The sequence below is a fragment of the Clarias gariepinus genome, chromosome 1, assembly GCF_024256425.1.
Source record: "Clarias gariepinus isolate MV-2021 ecotype Netherlands chromosome 1, CGAR_prim_01v2, whole genome shotgun sequence".
Lineage (NCBI taxonomy): Eukaryota > Metazoa > Chordata > Actinopteri > Siluriformes > Clariidae > Clarias > Clarias gariepinus.
This window is the reverse complement of record NC_071100.1, coordinates 27,731,037-27,752,046: the sequence shown is the minus strand read 5'-3', so window position 1 is coordinate 27,752,046 and position 21,010 is coordinate 27,731,037. Positions and strand designations below refer to the sequence as shown.

General features: G+C 38.8%; 1 protein-coding gene across 1 annotated transcript in view; it reads right to left on the bottom strand.

The window, feature by feature from the left end:
• adam19a (ADAM metallopeptidase domain 19a) overlaps positions 1-21,010 on the bottom strand; it is an 87,916-nt gene that overhangs the window by 46,751 nt on the left and 20,155 nt on the right. The window contains exon 3 of the mRNA XM_053513767.1: positions 9,208-9,284. Within this exon, the coding sequence (XP_053369742.1) occupies positions 9,208-9,284 (77 nt within the window). The remainder of the gene's footprint in view (positions 1-9,207; positions 9,285-21,010) is intronic.

Here is a 21,010-nt window from a genome sequence, read left to right as displayed (position 1 = left end):
TACTCTCCAGCTCTCCAGTACCATTCTCTTTATCTTCAGGGGTTTAAACCGGACTGGGAAAAAAAACACTCTGTGACGTCACACATGGGTTTCCCAAAGAAGTGGAAGTTTTGGTAGTCGCCATTTTGGCAGGAGCTGTTAATCCACAATGGGGCAAATGGGTGGAGTGAGCCCGACTGTAGATTGGAATGCACCTACTTACCTCAGTTACCACATGCTAACTAGCTTAGCTTTAGCAAAGCTGAAATGCTACGGTTGCTAATGTAGTTTATTTGCTAACACTGCTTTGGGACATGTTGTCCCGTGTCAACTCCTACATTTCTTGGGGTCATTTAAACTACATTTCAACTATGATGAGTGATACAAAGCACACAGCTAGCGATTTGACAGCTGCAATGCAGCTGTCACTCAAAACCCCCAATTGTGCATCATTTTTTGACATGATAATTTTAACTTATGAGATATAGAAATATATAATAAGGCTTCGTGGTTAGTACTGTTGCCTTGCACCTCTAGGGTCGAAGTTTGTTTCCTTCCTCAGGTCTGTGGTCACGTTCTCCCCGTGCTTGGTGGGTTTCCACCCATAATCCAAAAAAATGCAGAAATAATTATCCAAACTAATTAGCGTTCCCAAAATGGTCCATACTGTGTGAATGAGTGTGTGTATCTCCGATGGTTTGGCACCCATCCAGGGTGTACCTCGCCTTGTACCCTAGCTCTCTTGGGATAGGCTCCAAGTCCCGTGTGACCCCGTACACAGGATAAAGCAGTATAGATGATGAGTTTTTGTTGTAATGTAAGACTACTGGGATTGATTCTCTTTTGGAGCCAGTGGTCATTAGAAGAGCCGTAAATTTTGGCACTTCAGCTTTGGCCTCATTTTTCAGAACTGGAGGTGGCCTCTTGTCTAATACTCTAGCAAAGTAGTTGTGCTAATAAGACACCCACAAAGTTACGTAAGCGCACAGTCTCTCTGATGCATTCAAACAGCCTTTTACAGTTAATTCAATCTGGGTCTACGAATCAGCACAGTAACTGGGAAGGTCATATCTGGCCGCTGTGTAGGAAGAATAACACAGGACTCAAAACCAGGTCTGAGCTTTCACAGCATAACCAGCTCGAGACACAACACCCCGAGTCAAGCCAGTAGGGTCACAGGAGTTTAAACATGGAATTGGTCTAGCTTAAAACTTGAACTTGAACTAATAATTTCAGGTCAAATGTGTTTTCTGCAGCTTTTGAGACAGTTTCATAGGGTGGATATTTTGCTGAGAACTGGCAACCCATCTGACCTCACTGGCCAGGGAGCTTAAGGTATACTTAGCTATGCTTCAATTATGGTCCACAGCTTTTTGTCTTCACTAGCTGCTGCACTTATATTTATATTAATAATTATTAATTAATTATGTTGATTTTTTTTATAAAGTTGAAAATACAAACCTGAGACAAATATTCAGGCGATTTTGTTGTTTGTATATAATGTATAGTATCAAATTTCCATTTGGTATACTCGTACCACACACATGAATCTTAAAAATAAAGCATGTAGGATATGCGGCTCGGTTTTCTTTTCTGTGCTGTGATGTTGAAGTAGGGTCCTGCCTAAAATGAACCTATAACCTGAACCCCCAATGATGAAGCAGGGCCTGGGGGACACTCAGCCCATCCTCTCATTAACTTAAAGGTCAAGAGAATCTAAGGAAAATGGAGTTGTAAATCCCAACTGGAAAATACATCTCCAAATAATAAATATCTGCTGATCCTATCACTAGTCCCTCAATACATTACTGGTTACAACATTTGATCAAATTTATGGGAACTTGTATTGGGCCAAATCCTAGTTTAACGACAAGAAAACAGATTTAATGGCTCAGGTCACCTAAAACCTGTTTTGAAAACCCTTTTTTTTTTCTACAGTAAGTAATAAATCATTCGATGTGAGATTAACACACCCACACTTTATGCACATAAAAATTCTGATTCTATAAATATAAAATTTGGAAACACCCCAAGCCTGTATGCTCCACCACTTTCCCTGGTGAACTGGTATAAAACCAAGGCAGTCTCCTCATATAGTTGTGTATGACAAACAGGCTGATATTAATACAGTATAAGGATGTTCATGTCAAAAAGGGACTTTTGATTGTGTAGAAAAACAGAACACAGGTAAGAGCGTAAACAGCCCCTTTATTTCTCTTTATAATCTCCTGCTACAGTGATGCACTCATCCCAGTGTTTTCAGACTGTGTGCTTCACATTTGAAATACTGGCCTCTCAGGAACTCTTTTAATGGCCAAAACTTCTTGGAGAGAAGTCAGAACTGTACAGGGATGTGGCAGTAAGTCCCTGTGCAATGTAATGTAATGTGGATGTGATGTTGGTGGTTCATTGTGTGTACAGTTCCCACAGACAGATGTGTCTCCTCCGCAAATCTCAAGAATCTAAATTTAACTCGCTTAAAGTATGGCGTCTTTATCATGACAACGCACAACCCTTAAAGGTAATATATAAAGAGCACAGGGTGATCACAAGATCATATTGTTTTGTGGACAGACTGCAAAATCAGCTGCATTAGTAAACTGACCCATAGACCCAAGCATAATTACTTTGGATTGTAATTCCCAACATGCATTATACATTACGTTCAAACTGAATCTGTGTCTATGTGATCCACACTGAGAAAGAAGTCAAATAAACTGGGCAGTGTAGTCGGATCTGCAGCTCTATTCATACTTCTATAGTACATTTTGTTAACAAAATTAAAAGTTTGTTTTATAAAGACAAAATGCACATTGTTTTGCATTATTTATCATACAAGAATAAACAGAAATGTTCTCCATTCCAATTCTGAGAGTCTGCATTTTCAATAATGTTAACGCCACATAACATTAACACTTATTATCGATTACAAACAAGCAAATTAGTGACAAGATCAGGAACACACACCCTCTGGTCTGATCCTATAGAAAAGCTAATATAGCACAAATCAGGGGGTGACATGGGAATGGATTTTCAATCCCGTCCTGTCCCACTTCCACAGAAATGCTCCTGCCCAGTCCCTGGTCAAAAAAAAAAAAATCCTGTCCCATCCCAGTCCTGGATTAATATTTCCCAGCTCATCGTGGTCCACTTTTTCTGTTGTCTTTTTTCAATATGTTTTACCAGCTGCACCATGGGTCAAAACTGACTGATTGTTATGATGATTCCTGTCCCGTCGAGCCCTGCTGACTTATTTTCTGTCCATCCCAATCATCTGATGATTAGTAAAACTATCTTCCATCATGTGGGAATCCTGTGACTCACTGGAATCTGAAAAAAAAGAAATGTCAGCCTCTAGCACAAAGTGCTGAAAAAAGTCAGTGTTGGCTCTTATAGAAAGGTACCAGAGCAACTAGTGCATCACACCCTGCCATGTATGGGAATTAAAAGTTCAAGGCTGTTGATCTACACTCCAAATTCCCCAGATTTCAATCAAGCATCCATGGGCTGGACAAAAAAGTCTGATCCATGGAGGCCCCACTCAACAACCCAAAGAACCCAAAGGATCCGCCACCAACGTCCCGGTGCCAGGGACCATAGTACACCCAAAGGATTCATGACTCGAGGGGCCAGAGCTGCCCAGCTGGCACAAGCAGAACTTACACAATATCGAGCTTAATGATTTAAGGTTTTAATGCTAGGGCTGATCGGCGTATATTCCTATTCAACGCAACAAGCCATACCATTGATTGTGAAGATAACATAGCTGCTAATGCATGCTTTTCACACCTCTAGATTTTCACTGCTGAAAAGATAACCTTCGTATGATAACTTTATTTTGCTACAAGAACGGCTCACTGAAAGAAAGCCAGATAGAATCAAACAAGGAGTGAGAAGTGCTTACAAAAAAGTGTGAACCGCTTGAGGAATCAAAGAAACAGCTTGAAGTACAAGTGCAAGAAGAGTTTAGAGGGCAAATAAACTGCGATTGCAGCGAGTGGGCTTGGGCTTTTATCTGAACAAAACTAATCTGACGGACTCGCAAGCCATCCGGTGGAGTTTGACCCTTTGGTTCATTGTTCAGAAGCTTCTAGCTCTGATTCCATCTTATTATTATTAATTATATTTGATAGCGAACAAACATAAACGCTAATGATTCTCACTATCAGTCTCAACTCAACTGGAATTACAGCTAGTTAGCAAAAGGGTGCAAAAGTTTTTCAATTTCCGCAAGTGTAGCTTTTTATAGTTTTTTTTTTTTCTTTTGCAAAGAAATTAATGGGAAGGAAGAAAATATGAAACAATACAATTAAATAGATGTCTAGTGCAAAACCCATTCCGGTGTGAGAGAATAATTGAAGAATAATTAAAGGTGTTTCTCTGGTAATCATTCATCTGTGACGCTAACTGGAAATAACTCTACTGTGTCTATCTACCTGTTTCTGTGTTTCACCAAAGGGATAATCGAAACCATGGAAGCCATATGTTGATTTGTGAATGCTGCATTATTGGGCTTAGAGTAATGGAAAAGCTTTTTGCACATGTCTGTCATGTCGCCTTTATTTATATATATATATATATATATATATATATATAATGTAACATACATAGAGAAGAGCAAGCAGTTTAGGATTCTACCATTAAAGATTGGCACAAATAACTGGCACACACTATTTAAACACCTCTAACAAACCAAGTAAAGCATACTTTTAACAAGTGAAAACAACATACGTATGCTGTATACATAAAGCCTCGAGTTTTATTTTAGCTATAAAAGATGGATAGATCAAATTTCTACCTAAAAAAAACTTTGCAGCACTTTGTCATAAGCCTTTCAGAGATTTCCCAAATATTTAATGGTACAGACAGCCCTGCTCATCCCCTGTTGGATTTATTCTCCTGTCTTAGATAATGTTACACAGAGTAAGGAGCCTGTGAGCGGTGCCATTTTTAACTTGTTGCTTGGTTTATAAACAAAACGCTAACAGTAACCTCTGGGAATCAGTTATGCTCTCTGTTTGCTTTGATCTACACATGGTTCAGGAATCGTCTGGCAAAAAAGGATGAATGTCTGTAGTGCAGATTTTTACACAACCTAGATTTTCAGTCTTTACACTTGTTTTGTGTATACAGCTTACTCGATTCTGCCATGACGCTGGATTTATCATTTAGTCACAAAAAAAAGTTTCCTTTAACATCCCGAAATGAACTTTCTCTGAATATGAACAGTATGAGTGCTTATGAGTGTCAGGGCTCCTGCAGCAGACAGAACGCAGCACACCGAGTTACCGGAAAGGAACTACGAATTATTGTGTTCTCACACATCAAAATAAACCAGACTTTGGGGACAAGTGCTTTCGGGAATGATTTCAAAGCCCTGATATGAAAACGTCCTGTTTCTCAGGATCAATCCAGTTTTCAGCTTCTTATCAAACTTTCCTCGTGCACTTTTGAATAAAAAGCACACTGTTGTCTGCATAATCACATGAATTCCCCTGAAAAGAACTTTCATAATGTTTAGGGTAAGTCTACATAGTGTGAAACCCCTTTTGCTTTCAAAACAGAGCTGTCAAATTGACCACAATGTGAAGTAACAGATGAATATATTTTGTGTAGAGGTGAGTGGTGCAGACGTGACACACTTAACATCCACAGACCAATAATCTATGTCCCATTTCCCACAGTGTGTGAAAACAGCAACCACCATGTTAATGTCCAAACACAATCCAGCCAAAGTGGAGGTTTAACATGGACAGTTTTCAGAAAATTACTCCCTCTAACCTACTCCATACAGTAACTCGTAATGATTTTAAAGTACTGCCTTGTGGGAATAATATCAGTGATGGAGGTCAGTGGGTTTTAAGCTCTCATTGAGATAAGATATGGGAGGGGAAGGTAGCTAAACCCCTTTCTTTCCTCTTCCATTTCTCAAGCCTCCTTTCTCTTGCACCTTATCATTTTCACTCCATAATCTTAGTTATAAACCCTCCTTCCAATGTGGTTATATATGTATATGTTTTCATACTATGTCATAAAAGCACTGTCCTCGATATGTCTCCCTTTTTTCTTTTTCCTTTTTTATCCAAATGCTCTTCCTCGTTTTATTCTTTCTCTGAAGCATAGCAGAAACTCCATGTGTGAAAAACAACACGAGACACAAACACCTTCTTCCACTGGTTTTGGTTGATCATCCAATTAAAGATCCAAACTGCATTTAAATCACAATGAAACTATAAATGCCGATTGTTCAGAGACTGATTTAAACTAATTTAATTTCTGAGAAAATAGATTCCATTTAAAGATAAGGGAATGAAATAAGCTTACACAATCCAACTCATTACCTGGGGTTGATCACATTACCTACAGCACAGATAACGTTTGATTATGCTCCATAAACTGACTTTAAACAATCATCTAATCAGTTATTTTCATAGCTTCGCTGTCTTGCTCTCTCTCTCTCATAAATGCCCAATAAGTGTCCAAGATACAGTATTGAATTAATTTACATGATCTTATATATTGCCCTAATTTAAAATAAAATAGTTTAAAAGGGTTTTGTTTTGCTCGGTTTAAAACTTCATAACCAAATAAGAAAATGTTTGGGAAGGAGGCTTTAAAATGTTTCCACGACCACTCATGCATTTGCAATACTGTTAGAGTGACCACACTGAAGTGCACTTTAAATAACTGTTTAAATGAGTTTTGATACATACAGAGAAGGACTGTGTATTATTTTTTTTTGCCTTTAATGCAACACCATACTCCATACAGACTTTACAGTACAACAACAAAAACAAACATCATAGTAATAATAATAATAATGTAGCTTTTGTAGCATGTAATATAGATTTTACTTATTAATTTATTCATTTATTTATTAGAACAGACTTGCTTAATTTCAGGATAGTACAATAGAAAGGCACCAGAACACCCTGTCTCACACGGGACAAGGCAAAAAGCCTTGGGCCATCAACCCAGCCTCCAAATTCCCCAGATCCCAATCTGATCGAGCAACCATTGGATTTACCATGCAAACAAGCCTGACCCACAGGGGCCATACCCCGCAATCCACAGAACCCAGAGCAACCGTAGCTTACGTCCTTGTGCCAGACACCACAGTACACACCCAGAGGCGTTGCAAAGGCCAAACCCGAGGGGTCACAAGGGTACCCAAAACTTAGGTGGTTTTAATGATATGGCTGATCGGTGTATAGAGGATGCAACCTCTCAAATAGATACCTCTCTCCTCATTCATTAGGTCAAATTGGGAATTTAATGCAGCATTTATTGACATTCATTATCAGGTTTCATTGGCTAAAAAAAAACAACAAATTAACCAAAAGCCCACAATTTTTGCAAACTCCTACAGTTTTATTTCTGTAAGAGATCTCATTTTAAATGCATCACTAACACACTTTTATAAAAGAAATGAGGTGGATAATGTAAAGGAAATATTATAAAGTTTAAGTCGAGCTCTTATACCTTCATTTCCATATTAGTAATAGTGCAGCGCTGAAGATTTGCTGGAAATGAAGTAGGAAGATGAGGTGAAAATGATGTTTGGAGCTTTCCAGTACATGCTGTGACATTAGTAGCATTGGTGTTAGGAGAATGACTAAATGACTATATTATGTTGTGCTACTTTTATTCTACACAACTCATTTCGAAATAAGCAGTTGGCCCAGACAGTTAATTGGTTAAGGCTCAAGAGTCAAACGGCAAGTAATTATTCCCACTCTGGTTATATTAAAACTTCTCTTGGCCGCACTGTCTGATCAGCGGTAGAGCGTTTCGGTCTCCACTGCTGTGCAGGTGTGAATGTGTTACATCAATTCATCTGTAAGTGCAGTGTAAGCAAGCCCACTTGTGATTTGCATAGAACAGCAGTGTGCAGTGATTCATTTTTTGTGGTACGAGGGTGTACCTGGTGCCATTATTTATCACAAGACTTTGTGTTGGCGAAAGCGTTTGGAAGTCTGCAAACAAAATTCAGACCGAAACTCTAAGGAAGGAGAAAGTTTTGTAAAGAGAATTATTACTGGTGACAAGACATGGATTCATCACTACGAGCCTGAGAGTAAATGCCAATGGAATACAGGCAATGAAGTGTAGAATGGAAACATCCTCAAGAAAAGGTTTAAGTCAACAGTGTCTGTTACAGTGAGATGCCCCCTGAAAGCAGCCCTACCAGGACGTTGCATTCGAGGCTCAGAGCTCAGCGTAAAACATTTTGAATAAGCCAATAGGAAAGCTTGTTGAAGTCTATTGAAATGTAACAAGATTATGTTATGTTGGAAAAATAGCTTACTTTATTCAAATAAATTCTACAGCCGGAGTGCGGATAATTTTTGACTCATATTTTCACATTATGCATGTGAAGCATGTAATACTGCTGTTTGGCTCAAAACGTTCTACAATCATACATACGGCAGACTTGCTCATCCTGATTTGCATTAGGGACGAGACCCACTGGGAATTGGCTTTGACTATATAGGGAAAAAAATAGACTGGTAGTGGCAAAAAAAAAAAACGATGTCTCCAGTTAATTCATCAAATAGTCCTAACGTTTTCCCCTATCCCCAGTCACAGCAAGGATGTGATCTAAATTCCTAACCATTCCTCCATCCTCTGTCCTCTCCCTCCTCTTTTAAACAGCTTCCTCTTTCGCGTTGACCTGCTTTGGGAATGTACTTTGTCTTTTTAAGTCCAAAAAAGGTTTTGGATGTTCCACAGCAGACAAGACAGTGCGGGATTGCGAGGGACTGCGAGGGACGACAAGGGCTAACGCAAACATTAACTTTGCTGCTAATGAGAACCAAGAGCAGAAACAAGATCCCGTGTAGAATATTCCCTGCTGTCTCATTCTTACTGAACTCCACGGTCATTTAACAGGCTGTCTTATATCCAATGAATTTACTGAACTGTCCAGACCCTTCTGTTTAGAACTAAATTAAATTGAACAAACTACCTCAGCTTCCTCCTTAGGTGTTTTCCTAAAAACAAACAATTTAAACACGGCGGGTCCCTGCAAGTACCATTTGTAGTAACATTTAATACTTTGGAAATGGTAACCAAGTTCCTGTCATAACGGCAATAAAAAGCCGCTCCCTCATCAGTGACCCATCTGTTTTGAAGACTTTCTTTTTGAAAGAACGTCTTTATCTCGTGCTGTTTCGAAGTGCTAACGCTGGCCCCATTGCATGTAGTCAAGCGGAATGAAAAACTTACTGATTACGTTCCACTTCTAGAATCAGCTCCAGGTTCGCTGCTGAGACAAGAATCTCTCCCTTGTCTGGAAACTGATCCTGCACACAGACACGGGATCATGTAAATACTTCGGTTTTGTGTCAACATTCATACAGACAACAGACTACATTTTAAAAATAAACAATGCTCAGAAAACATTTTTTATTACATTTACAGCATTTGGCAGACGCCCTTATTCAGAGCGACTTTCATAGACGTTATCATATTATAAACAGTTGAGAGTTAAGGGCCTTACTCAAGGGCCCAATTTGGTGGTTGGGGGCTTTGGACCTGGGACCTTTCTAAACCGTAGTCCTTAGCAACCTTAACCACTGTGCAAAATTTATTTCCATTTTTTTCATTGCATAAAAGATATTAAACATCAATATTTCCACCATTTATTTAGCATGAGGATGCGTGTTCATTGAGAACCCGCTAGCCGCTCCTCACATTGGCAGCAGTGTTTTTCACAAGCGCTTAAAATCCTCAGGGAGAATGATGTGTTAACCGAGTCATGCAGCAAAACAAAAACTGTCCTTTCCCAGGCCAAACGTGTTTATTTCAGTGCCAGCACAACACTTAAGCTCAGGCGATATAAAAAGAAAGGCATGGGGTTGTAGCCAACACATGAGCCTTAGCCACTAGCTTTTTGCTCCTGTTTGCTCTATATGCACTGCATGTGGTTAGCTGTGCTAGCTGACAAAAAAGAGTGCCTTTGAGTAGGAGGCTGAGCGTTTTCATCAAACATGTATCCGTTTTCCAAGAACCCTCCATCAATAGACAAGCTTCCCCCTCCCTTATTCCCCCTCAAGCCTTCTAGTCTAAAGTAAGATACAACAAGAGAAAAAAAAAAAATGCTCCTGGATGAACAGCGACCAAAATGGCCAGAATGTTCGATGCACATTCTCAGTATAGATCCAGGTATGATTGGGCTGCGGCGAAAACAAGGATGAGTCTGTACACGTTTTAAGGATGTCTGGTATGTCAGTATTCACGGTATGTGTGCGTCTCTATTACGCCATATGTTGAATATATTCATACTGTATCATTTCAGGCTACTTCATAACATTTTATTTTTAATAGATGATAATAATCATATTCATAATCACTGGCAAAAAATTAATACAGAGATACCAAATTAATGTGCAGCAAAAATGCAGGTCTGTACATTAAGATCGAAGTGAGAATATTATTGAATGGAGAGTGTGGCTGTTTGGGATAAGAGGAGAGAAGATGAAGAAGTCTCGAGAGCAATTTGCGACTCGCCGACTGAAGAAAAAGGTTGAGATGGAGAGAGAGAAGCCCTTTCCTTGAGCGAGCAAACACTTAAAAATCTGAGAGCCTCACTGAAGGTGGAAAGAGAGAGAAAAAGAGCTGGAGGCTGATGAGTGAGATGGCGATTACAAGAGGGTATCAAGGATAAAGAGATACTTGGAAAGTATGCAGAGAGGAAGAGAGGACAAGGCAAAATATTTTTTTTCATGCAGTAGTTAGGTTTCGCCATTAAATCCAGAGTTAAGAGCAAAGATTTATTTTTGTAGAATAAATATTACACATATTGAAAATTGTCTTTTTCTCAAAAATAAATTCTTATAAGAACATTTTTATTGATTAATATTTTACTCTGAAATATTTCGCAAACTTATAGACAACCGTAATGAATGTTCCGAATATTTAAACCGCTTAGCCATGAAAACCAAAAGGAAATGTCACCAAACAGCCATAACAATAAACCCACCTAACTGCTATTGTGTAGGTGCACCTTGGGCTGCCAAAACCATTTGGAGCTATCCATACCTCTGAAGATGTGTCTTCCTTCAAAACCTGAAAGTTGTCAATTTACATTTGTGCATTTTTTCCAATGTTCCCAGTACAACAAGTTCAAGAACTGACTGTCCCCTTGCTGCTTAATATAACTCAGATGACACTGTAATGATCTAATGTAATGAGATGATCAGCCTTATTCCTTTCACTTGTCAATGGTTTGGCTGACTGGTGTATATGAAAGACAAGGCGATGATACCCATTACCTTATCAGTATCTGGGTATCTGGTGGTTACTGTGGATCTGTCCTTTTTTTTTTTTTACAAGACTTTTTTTTCCTACAGACTTTTATGAAGGCTGATGCCATAAAATTGCAATGAGTAGAAATAGTATTTTAGCAAAAACCTGATGGCCTCTGCTGGGAAATTAAGAATTACAGAACAGCTAAGAATGCAGATCATTTTCTTAATGATTTACTGGAAAATATTCACTATTTAAGAGAACTACATGGCTTTAGACTGTTGGAGGAAACTGGAGTACCCGGAGGTATCAAACTCCAAGGAGGGACACAGTGATGATTCAGCTCGTCACCCACCTGTTACAAGTTTAATATATCAATTTCTTCTGATTTTTATGAAGATTACAAAAAATATTGTAAGTGACTACAGAAGATTAATATAAGGACCACATCTTTTAATATCATAATTTATTTTATATACACCACTCATGACTGAAAGGGATATTTTTATTTTTTATTTTTCTTATTAATGGTCATTATACAGTGTGTGTTTCACTCGAACAAGTGTCCTAAGCACAAGTTTCCTAATATTTACAACAAAGATGGATGAGTTATCATACAATAACATTTGCTCTGTTTCAAACACACACCCATTGTAATCCATTAAAAACAAGAACTGGAGAAAACTCATTTTCTCAAGCTCTCACAACAAGCGGTGCTGGTGCATGACGCACACTGACTGATATGGCCCAATATTCTCTACTGCTTTGGGATAAATATTTATGTGAGTGGACTCAGTCAGTTCTCTCCTGACATGATTATGTCTGAATGACAAATGAATGCGGAGCCCAGTCTCCGGGAGTCTGGTACACAGCACAAGGTGCCCACTGCCTAAGAGCTCCCACTGGGCAGCACAGCAACTGTGCCAGGCTGAAAAACTGCACCCTGCTGGGTGCCTATGACAGCATTATCCCACCCCTACCCAGCTGGAGATCTCACAGCAAGCAGGAGGGAGTGAGAAACGCATTGCATAGTCACTGTATGTACAGTCGAACAAACAATGGGAAAACTTTATGCATATCTTATACACAGTGCAGGTTATAAACTATTTGGATTGTACATGCTGTGGAAGTTTGACGGAATAAACTCATACAAAACCTGAATGTGGCAAGAATAAATCGCTAACTGATGCAGCCTTCAAAACATTCATGCAGTTGTCAAGACTTGAAATGATGAAAGATGCTTATGTCTAAGTGGGTTGAATGCTAGACTGAACAGAGGTAAAAGTCAAGGCACAAGCACACACAAGTTTACAGCTAGGGGCAATTCCTTGTAACAATAGGGTGTTTTGGAAGGTTGAAGAAAACTAGAGATCCTGGAGAAAACCCACGGCAACTCAAGCTCAGGATCAAACTGAAGACTTTGGAGATGTGAATTGGCAATTGTACCTGCTGCACCATCATGCCACGCTTAAAATGTTCTTTAGGTTGTAGGTGATTTCGCTTATTAGTCGCGTGTACGTGGTTTGGCTGCCTGAAGAAGTTTGATTTGGAGCAGTTATACCAGCCAAGAATTTAGAAATTTCAGTAAAGCACACAATTATAATTTCCCCCCAATTTGCTTACACTTTCATCTCATTCGCTTATGCACACTTTTCTTATCCTACAGTGACTTAAGACAAATAGACAAATGATTTGTGGACAGATTCCAAGGAGAACTCGACATTTTGTTTGAATGAGCTTTTAAAAAGGCCAACTGGAGGTCTGATGGGACACGATATATCCTGAGACAAAGGAGGTTAATTTGACCTGTCTGCCTTTTTTCTGTCTCTGATGCTCGCAGATCATATTTACCACAGACACCCTATGACTTTCATCTTTACCGGAACGACCATCATTCATACTTTCTCTGATGAGAATCTTAAAGTGGACAGATGCAGCAAAAAAGCCTGTGTTTTCAAACGACACTGACAAATGAAGCCCTAGTTATCACCCGTCTCCAAAGTAAGCTGAAATCTGTGTTGCCAGAGGAGATATACTATAGGAGTCCTATTAGACCTAACATGCTAATTTAGCCTTAGCTCTGTGCTTTCTTTAAGACTGCTTTAGATAACAGCTTGGGTTAGTAGAAGTTTTAGAATAGTGTAAATAAATAATTGTAAACGTTGCAGTGTGCATAATTATAGAAGCTCTTATCAAGCATAACTGTGCACCCCGTTGTAACATACATTAAGCTTTGTCCTTGGTTCTTACTCATGTCCTTTTCAAAGAAACTACTGGCAGGACAATGCAAACACAGGGCATGTCTTGTAACTTAAACAAAGTAAATGTTTAAATGTCTAAGACATACAAGTACTCTCACACAAAACTACAGGATGTCAGAGCAAACATATACCGACAAACACACGCCTTCTCGGCACTGACGGTACTGACGACAGACACAGTGGGGCAAAATCAAAAACTATCAAATCCTTTCCAGATCTCTCGACTCCATTCGTTCCTTTTTTCATTGTTCTTTAAAGCACACTTATGCAGAATTCCTGTAGCCCGGAAAACAGGAAAGGAAACTCTAAAATCACCGCAATTTCACGTCTTATCACTGCTTGTCAGTTATCTCTGAGTCAATACTTACAGGGCTTTGAAATACCCTTGCTTTCTGTCTAATAGAAACAGCAAACACAATCAACAACCTCTTCATCTACAACATAAAAAGTATGTAACAATATCCTAACAATTCACTATTTAAACTATCCGGTTCCGCGGAGTTCCACAGAGTTCCACAGAGGCTCTGCTACGTTGTCGGGATTTGCAATCATTTGATAACAGCCTCATCTTAAGATCTTAATTAAAGTGTTACTATAATAACATGCATACGTATTGTTCTTTTTGATAAATAAAGACATGAAAAGCACTAATGCATTTTAGTTCATTCAAAAATAAATGAATAAATAAAACCCCCATTTCGTTACATTTTAAATCTCCTTAGAAATCATAACCATCCAAAGTGAGTAAATCAACCTGGCTGAAGAGACGTTATGTCCTTCAGCCAGCTCCATCGGCCTCTACGTCTGAGCTCAATGAATTCACTGGCCTCAATGCGACACTTCGCTCATCACTTTATACTGTATAAGATTAGACTGCCGCCATTTAAGGGCCTTTGCAAACAGTGCTTGTGCACTTGCCCGTGGCCTATCAGTGATTTTAATGGCTTGGACACTCCCCAGGACCAGTGGGTAAAATGTTCGAAAATACGCTTTACACAACAACACCCACACTTTCATTAAACAACAACGAAACTGTTCAATTATTGCCATCACCTAAAATATTCTTTTTCAAAAACATTCGAGAACTGAATTTATTAAGCTGTAAAGAAGGATTTTGAGCTGTACATCAGGGCACACGAGTGTATTTAGGCCAGTGCTGTAAGGGATTCAAAAAGCATACAGTAAAAAATGGCCCATTGTTTGGCATCTCGTTTGCTCTGGTGCAATGTGTGGGTAGTGTGATTTATGTCTACCTGAGGCTACACTGGGCACAGACCCACCAAACTGGATGGTTAAAGACATCATAAGGACCAGATGATGTTTCTCTAATCTTCCACTTTACCGTTTCAGCAAGCCTGTTCACCACCACACAGCCTCAGTTTCCTCTTTTTGGTTGACAGGAATAGAACCCCATGCGGTCTTCTACTTCTGTAGGCGCTAGGGTTCAATGTGTTGTGTGTTTTGTGCTTTTCTGCTCATCACAGTTCTAAAGAACAGATACTTATTGGAAGGAAGTTTCTATGAATTTCCTGTCAGTGCAAACCAGTCTAGCTATTGTCCACTGACCTGCCCCATCAAAAAGATCTTTTTACTCTTAGAACTGATGCTCTTGTTTTTATGTTTTTTTCCCTGCATCATTTTGTGTATGTTCCAGGGGCTGTTGTGCGTGAAAATCCCAGGAGTTACTTAAACCAGTCCTTCTGGCACCAACAACAATGCCACAGTCTTTTTGTAGTTGTTTTAAACCCATGTTTGATGTGCACATTAACTGAAGCACATGAACATTTATGCAGTCCAAATTTTGGGGGTAAATACCTTTCCAAAAAATACCAAATTTCTTTCTCTCTCTCTCTCTCATACGCAGTACCGTGCAAAAGTCTTTCATAATATACAAAAGTCTTTTATTATATGCTGCACCAATTTTGTTATATATGTTTATCATGTCTGCATATTTATGTACAAAATCATTTAGTATTTCCATATATAACTTAAAAAATATAAAATAAAGAACATTACAGGAGAATATATGCATATATATATATATATATATATATATATATATATATATATATATATATATATATATATATGCAAACAAAAAACCTAATGTACACTCCTGGAATTTGCATAAAAATAAAAAGTATAGAGTGTAACAAAGTTACCAGAAGAACTCATATTCTCCAGCAAGCTCAGTAAAACCTAACAGCTGTTTTACTTATGGTACTGTGCAAAAGTCTTGGGCACATACAAACATATGGCATGAGCAAAAGATGCTTTTAAAAACATTTCTGCATAAAAGAAACTTCTATAAAGAGCAATAATAAAATAAACAGTCAATATTTAGAGTGAAAACTCATTGTTTAAAATCAGGAGTTTTAGACAAGGATTTGTGCAGTTTTTTAAGAAAATAGTAGAGAGTGAAAAAGAAAGAGAGAGAAATTAATATATCAAATATGTTTTTTTGATCACACATACACACGAATTTTAAATCATATTAAATCATAACAATGAATTAAATCTGAACACGCAACACTACGCTACACACTATATAGCCTGTGGTAAAACGTATGAGGTATGTTAAAGTTGATACTGTTAATATGATTTACAAAACTATTTCTACTAGTTATGGCTCAATTATCATGTAGCCCATTTTGTTAGCAATTGTTAGCATCTACACGTTTCTTATGCTAAATAGAGGACGCATTTATTTTTCCCCAGGAGCCCTTCCTTCCCAGGACTTTTTTTTTCTTTCTTTCTTTTTGAGAACTTAAACCCTCCCAAGTCTTGTTGATGTGAAAAACATTTGGTAGGTATTTTGGACTTGGAATAATTTTAGATTTACCGGTTGGGGTTGGGGCGGTTGGGGGAGGGGGGGGTTTGCAGGATTGTTGACAAATGACCGCTAATGAATGGTCTGGTAAGAAATGTTTTGGCCAGATTTTACATCTCTAACACATGAACGCATTCACAATGCCCAGTCTGTTAGCATATTGCCAGCTTTTAATGATGTTTGTTCTGCTCCGACCCTAAATTCTTGACAACATTTATTTAAATTTGTCTGGCACAAAAATACATACATATCTCGAACAAATCAACACTTTAGACTAGTGAGAAAATAACTGGGCCTTTGTTCTTCGTTGCTCGTCCAGAAGAGGATAAACAGAGACTGCTCTGACCATCGGACTTTACAAGGGGGCAACTTTAAACTTAAGCCAAGTATCACCTACTCTGAATAAAATGTCCTGGACAGCTCACAAAGTGTAACAAACCCAGAGGTTGGATCAGAAAAGAAAACACATCAAGATGGGGAAAATTGAAAACGAGGCAGAGGAATGAGGAAGAGCAAAAACAAAGACAGCCATATATAGAAAACAGAGGGGAGAAGAAAAGAGGAGTGGAGGACTTGCAAAGAAAAAGGCAATTCTTTACAGGATTGCTGGTGTCAAAAGTGCTTATTTTTGTTTCTCGGGCCTCCTCCCCTGTAACCTTCTGCTCGGTTTTTCTCCTACTCTCTCACTTTGGCTTGAAAGCACCTTGGGTAGAGTCTGCTGTAATGCTTATATATGATCAGTTCTCCCTTAGATGTGTTATAAAACCAGCAGGGTGAAAAGGTGCACTGATAGCTTTCCCTTGCCTTTCTCAACAGATCACCTTCTATTTGTTTCTTTTTCTTTCTTTCCTTTACTTCATCTCCTTCTCCTTCACGCTTTCTCCCCCTGGCCAGTATTTCAGACAATTAGAAAGAAAGAGAAGCAAAGTGGTGCTGTTTCGTGTCAGGGAGCGCTCTGATGCCGGCCGAGGAGCTAGGAGATTTCAAACATGCAAGCTTTCAATTACTGAAGGCAAATGTTTATTCTATTGATTAGATGAAGAAAACAAGAACTATTACAATTTGCTGATCTTTATCATTCCATGTCCACAGGCACCCAATAATTCCATATGAATGCAATCACGCCATGCTTTGATATATGATATTCTAGTTCAGTACACTAATGATATTCTTTTGATGTATGATGATATTTGGGTGAACAGGGATGTTGGTGCGAGATCAATGTGAGGAAATGAGACTACCTTCTCCTTTTACCCCTTATTTAATCACAGCACATAAGCCACATTTACATCTAATTGTATACAACCAAATTTCACCTCAATTTGACAAATTATTCTGCAAAAAAATGACTACATCAGCTTATCAGATCTGTTCGGGGAAATCATGTCCCCACAGGAATATCGATGCATATCTGGGTCTAAGAAACAATATGAAGAGTAAAACATGCATACTGATGCAAAATGCACTGACTTATCCTAATGCTGGTAAAGAAAAATTAAGGACCAAATAAACTATTTAAAAAAACAACTATATACAGAATATATATATTTATATATGTATATACACTCACCTAAAGGATTATTAGGAACACCATACTAATACGGTGTTTAACCCCTTTTCGCCTACAGAACTGCCTCAATTCTACGTGGCATTGATTCAAAAAGGTGCTGAAAGCATTCTTTAGACATGTTGGCCCATATTGATAGGATAGCATCTTGCAGTTGATGGAGATTTGTGGGATGCACATCCAGGGCACGAAGCTCCCGTTCCACCACATCCCAAAGCTGCTCTATTGGGTTGAGATCTGGTGACTGTGGGGGCCATTTACAGTGAACAGTACAGTGAACTCATTGTCATGTTCAAGAAACCAATTTGAAATGATTCGAGCTTTGTGACATGGTGCATTATCCTGCTGGAAGTAGCCATCAGAGGATGGGTACATGGTGGTCATAAAGGGATGGACATGGTCAGAAACAATGCTCAGGTAGCCCGAGGCATTTAAACAATGACCAATTGGCACTAAGGGGCCTAAAGTGTGCCAAGAATCCCTCACACCATTACACCATCACCACCAGCCTGCACAGTGGTAACAAGGCATGATGGATCCATGTTCTCATTCTGTTTACGCCAAATTCTGACTCTACCATTTGAATGTCTCAACAGAAATCGAGACTCATCAGACCAGGCAACATTTTTCCAGTCTTCAACTGTCCAATTTTGGTGAGCTCGTGCAAATTGTAGCCTCTTTTTCCTATTTGTAGTGGAGATGAGTGGTACCCGGTGGAGTCTTCTGCTGTTGTAGCCCATCTGCCTCAAGGTTGTGCGTGTTGTGGCTTTACAAATGCTTTGCTGCATACCGCGGTTGTAACCAGTGGTTATTTCAGTCAAAGTTGCTCTTCTATCAGCTTGAATCAGTCGGCCCATCTCCTCTGACCTCTAGCATCAACAAGGCATTTTCGCCCACAGGACTGCCGCATACTGGATGTTTTCCCTTTTCACACCATTCCTTGTAAACCCTAGAAATGGTTGTGTGTTAAAATCCCAGTAACTGAGCAGATTGTGAAATACTCAGACCGGCCCGTCTGGCACCAACAACCATGCCGCGCTCAAAATCACCTTTCTTTCCCATTCTGACATTCAGTTTGGAGTTCAGGAGATTGTCTTGACCAGGATCACACCTTTAAATGCATTAAAGCAACTGCCATGTGATTGGTTGATTAGATAATTGCATTAATGAGAAATTGAACAGGTGTTCCTAATAATCCTTTAGGTGAGTGTATATATATATATAAATATAATTCTAAGCCCATATAAACTATCAGTGCTGATCACTTTGCATTAACTCACCGCCTCACACAGATTATATAGAGTATGAGGGTAAGTTATTACTGTACGAACACACTCAAATGTGCCTGTTTTTGTGATTCCAAATCATAACTGAATATTATAATTACTTTATATTATATTATAACAAATCACAACTTATAACCAGAAATGTTAATGCAAAAAAGCAATAAATGTATGGTTATGCCTCCTGACCTTCATGCTTTTTTAAACTTTGATTCGACAAAGTGTGCTTACCCAGTGGACATGCAGACTAATCCTTAGGACATCTGGAAAATGTCTCTTCTACTCTTTAAGAAGTCTTAATTTCATCTTCATCATAATAAGATATTACTAATTATTCAATGAAAATGTCCTAAAGATGACTTTAGTGTGAGGCTTTTAGTATGCTTCTTGAAATTACTCCTAGAAATGTCAAAGGTGTTAACAGTTTTAGAGCTTTAATGGGTTCGCTGATAGATATTTAGTTTGTACGGTCCTAAAGATGTCCTGCTGTCCTACCCGTGCCTACTGGAATGATTATTTATGCGTAGTTTCACCCCTGAAGGCATTCCTGGGATAAAAAGGATGGCAGAGTAAATAGTCTCCCTTGTTTGCCTTCCTTACACTCATGACTTTATCTCACATCCACCTTCTTAGAAAGTGCAGGTGCTGTTACAGATATGCCGGTGAATACTAAAAAACATCAGCCCTAATGTGCACAAAATGTAAAAATGTACGCAAGTGGGTGTTTCAACTTGACCTGAATCTACAGTCTGGGCCGGAAAGAAATCAGCCCCAGGCTTGTTTCTTCATAGCAATCAGAATATATTCCTCATGACCTCATTCCTTTCTTTTTTTTATGCTTGATCCCACAAACTAAAAAAAGAAAAACTAAAAGGAACAAAAAGAAGGTTTCAGAACGTTTGTTAACAGTACATAATTTTATAAAGATCCTGAAATTTGCCTTCAGGAAAACACAATAGGAGTAAAACTACTTAAACAAGCTATTCAAATATTAAAGCACCAAATTTAAACACTATCATCTGGTGATTGCAAGTTCGATGTTCCCGAGTGATGCTGTAGGCGAGAGACTAGACAGCAGATTGGCAGCGCTGTCCCAGGGGCAGGGATGGCACGCTGGATGGCACTCCCACATCATTCATAGCGACACTAGCCATTCATGAGCATCTGTACGCTCACGCAAGCAGAAGGGATCAAATCTCAACTATCTAACAGCTTGAAAAGATTTAGTCAGCGGAAGCACATGTTAGCCTACACACTCCCTTATTGTTAGCTGTCGCTGGAGTGGGAGTGGCCTAACATGACGGCTGTGCAATGGACACAACTCAATTAGGGGGAAAATCTGGGAGAAGGATTAAAAATTATGCTACATAATACAGTACTAGGCATGATATTTATTTTCTATTCGAGTGGTTTGGAGCATATTTTCACTAAATCGCAATTATAGTTGGCTTAAAAGTGAGCTCTCTTTAAATAAATGCAAAACCACTGATGGTTTGAGCTCGATTCAAGGATACAGTAAGTTATCGCCAACTAATCATCTGATGTGTAGGCCAAAAATGGAAGCTTATACCGTACTGATATCTTTTGTCTTATCCCTGCTAAGCCTATTTATACCAGCTACCCCTGTAGAAAGAAATTTTTAATAGACTTTTGACCTTTTCCATCAAACAATTCCAGCAATACAATATTGTCAGGTAAAGGCACCTGGATGGTAACATAGAACTCTGGAAACCAGCGTCTGCTAAAATCAGTGCTCAAAGTAAAACTGACCTTATGGTAAAGTCGACCCCTGAATTAAACCGAGCTGGAGAGCACAAAAGGTAGTGTAACCTTCAGTGAT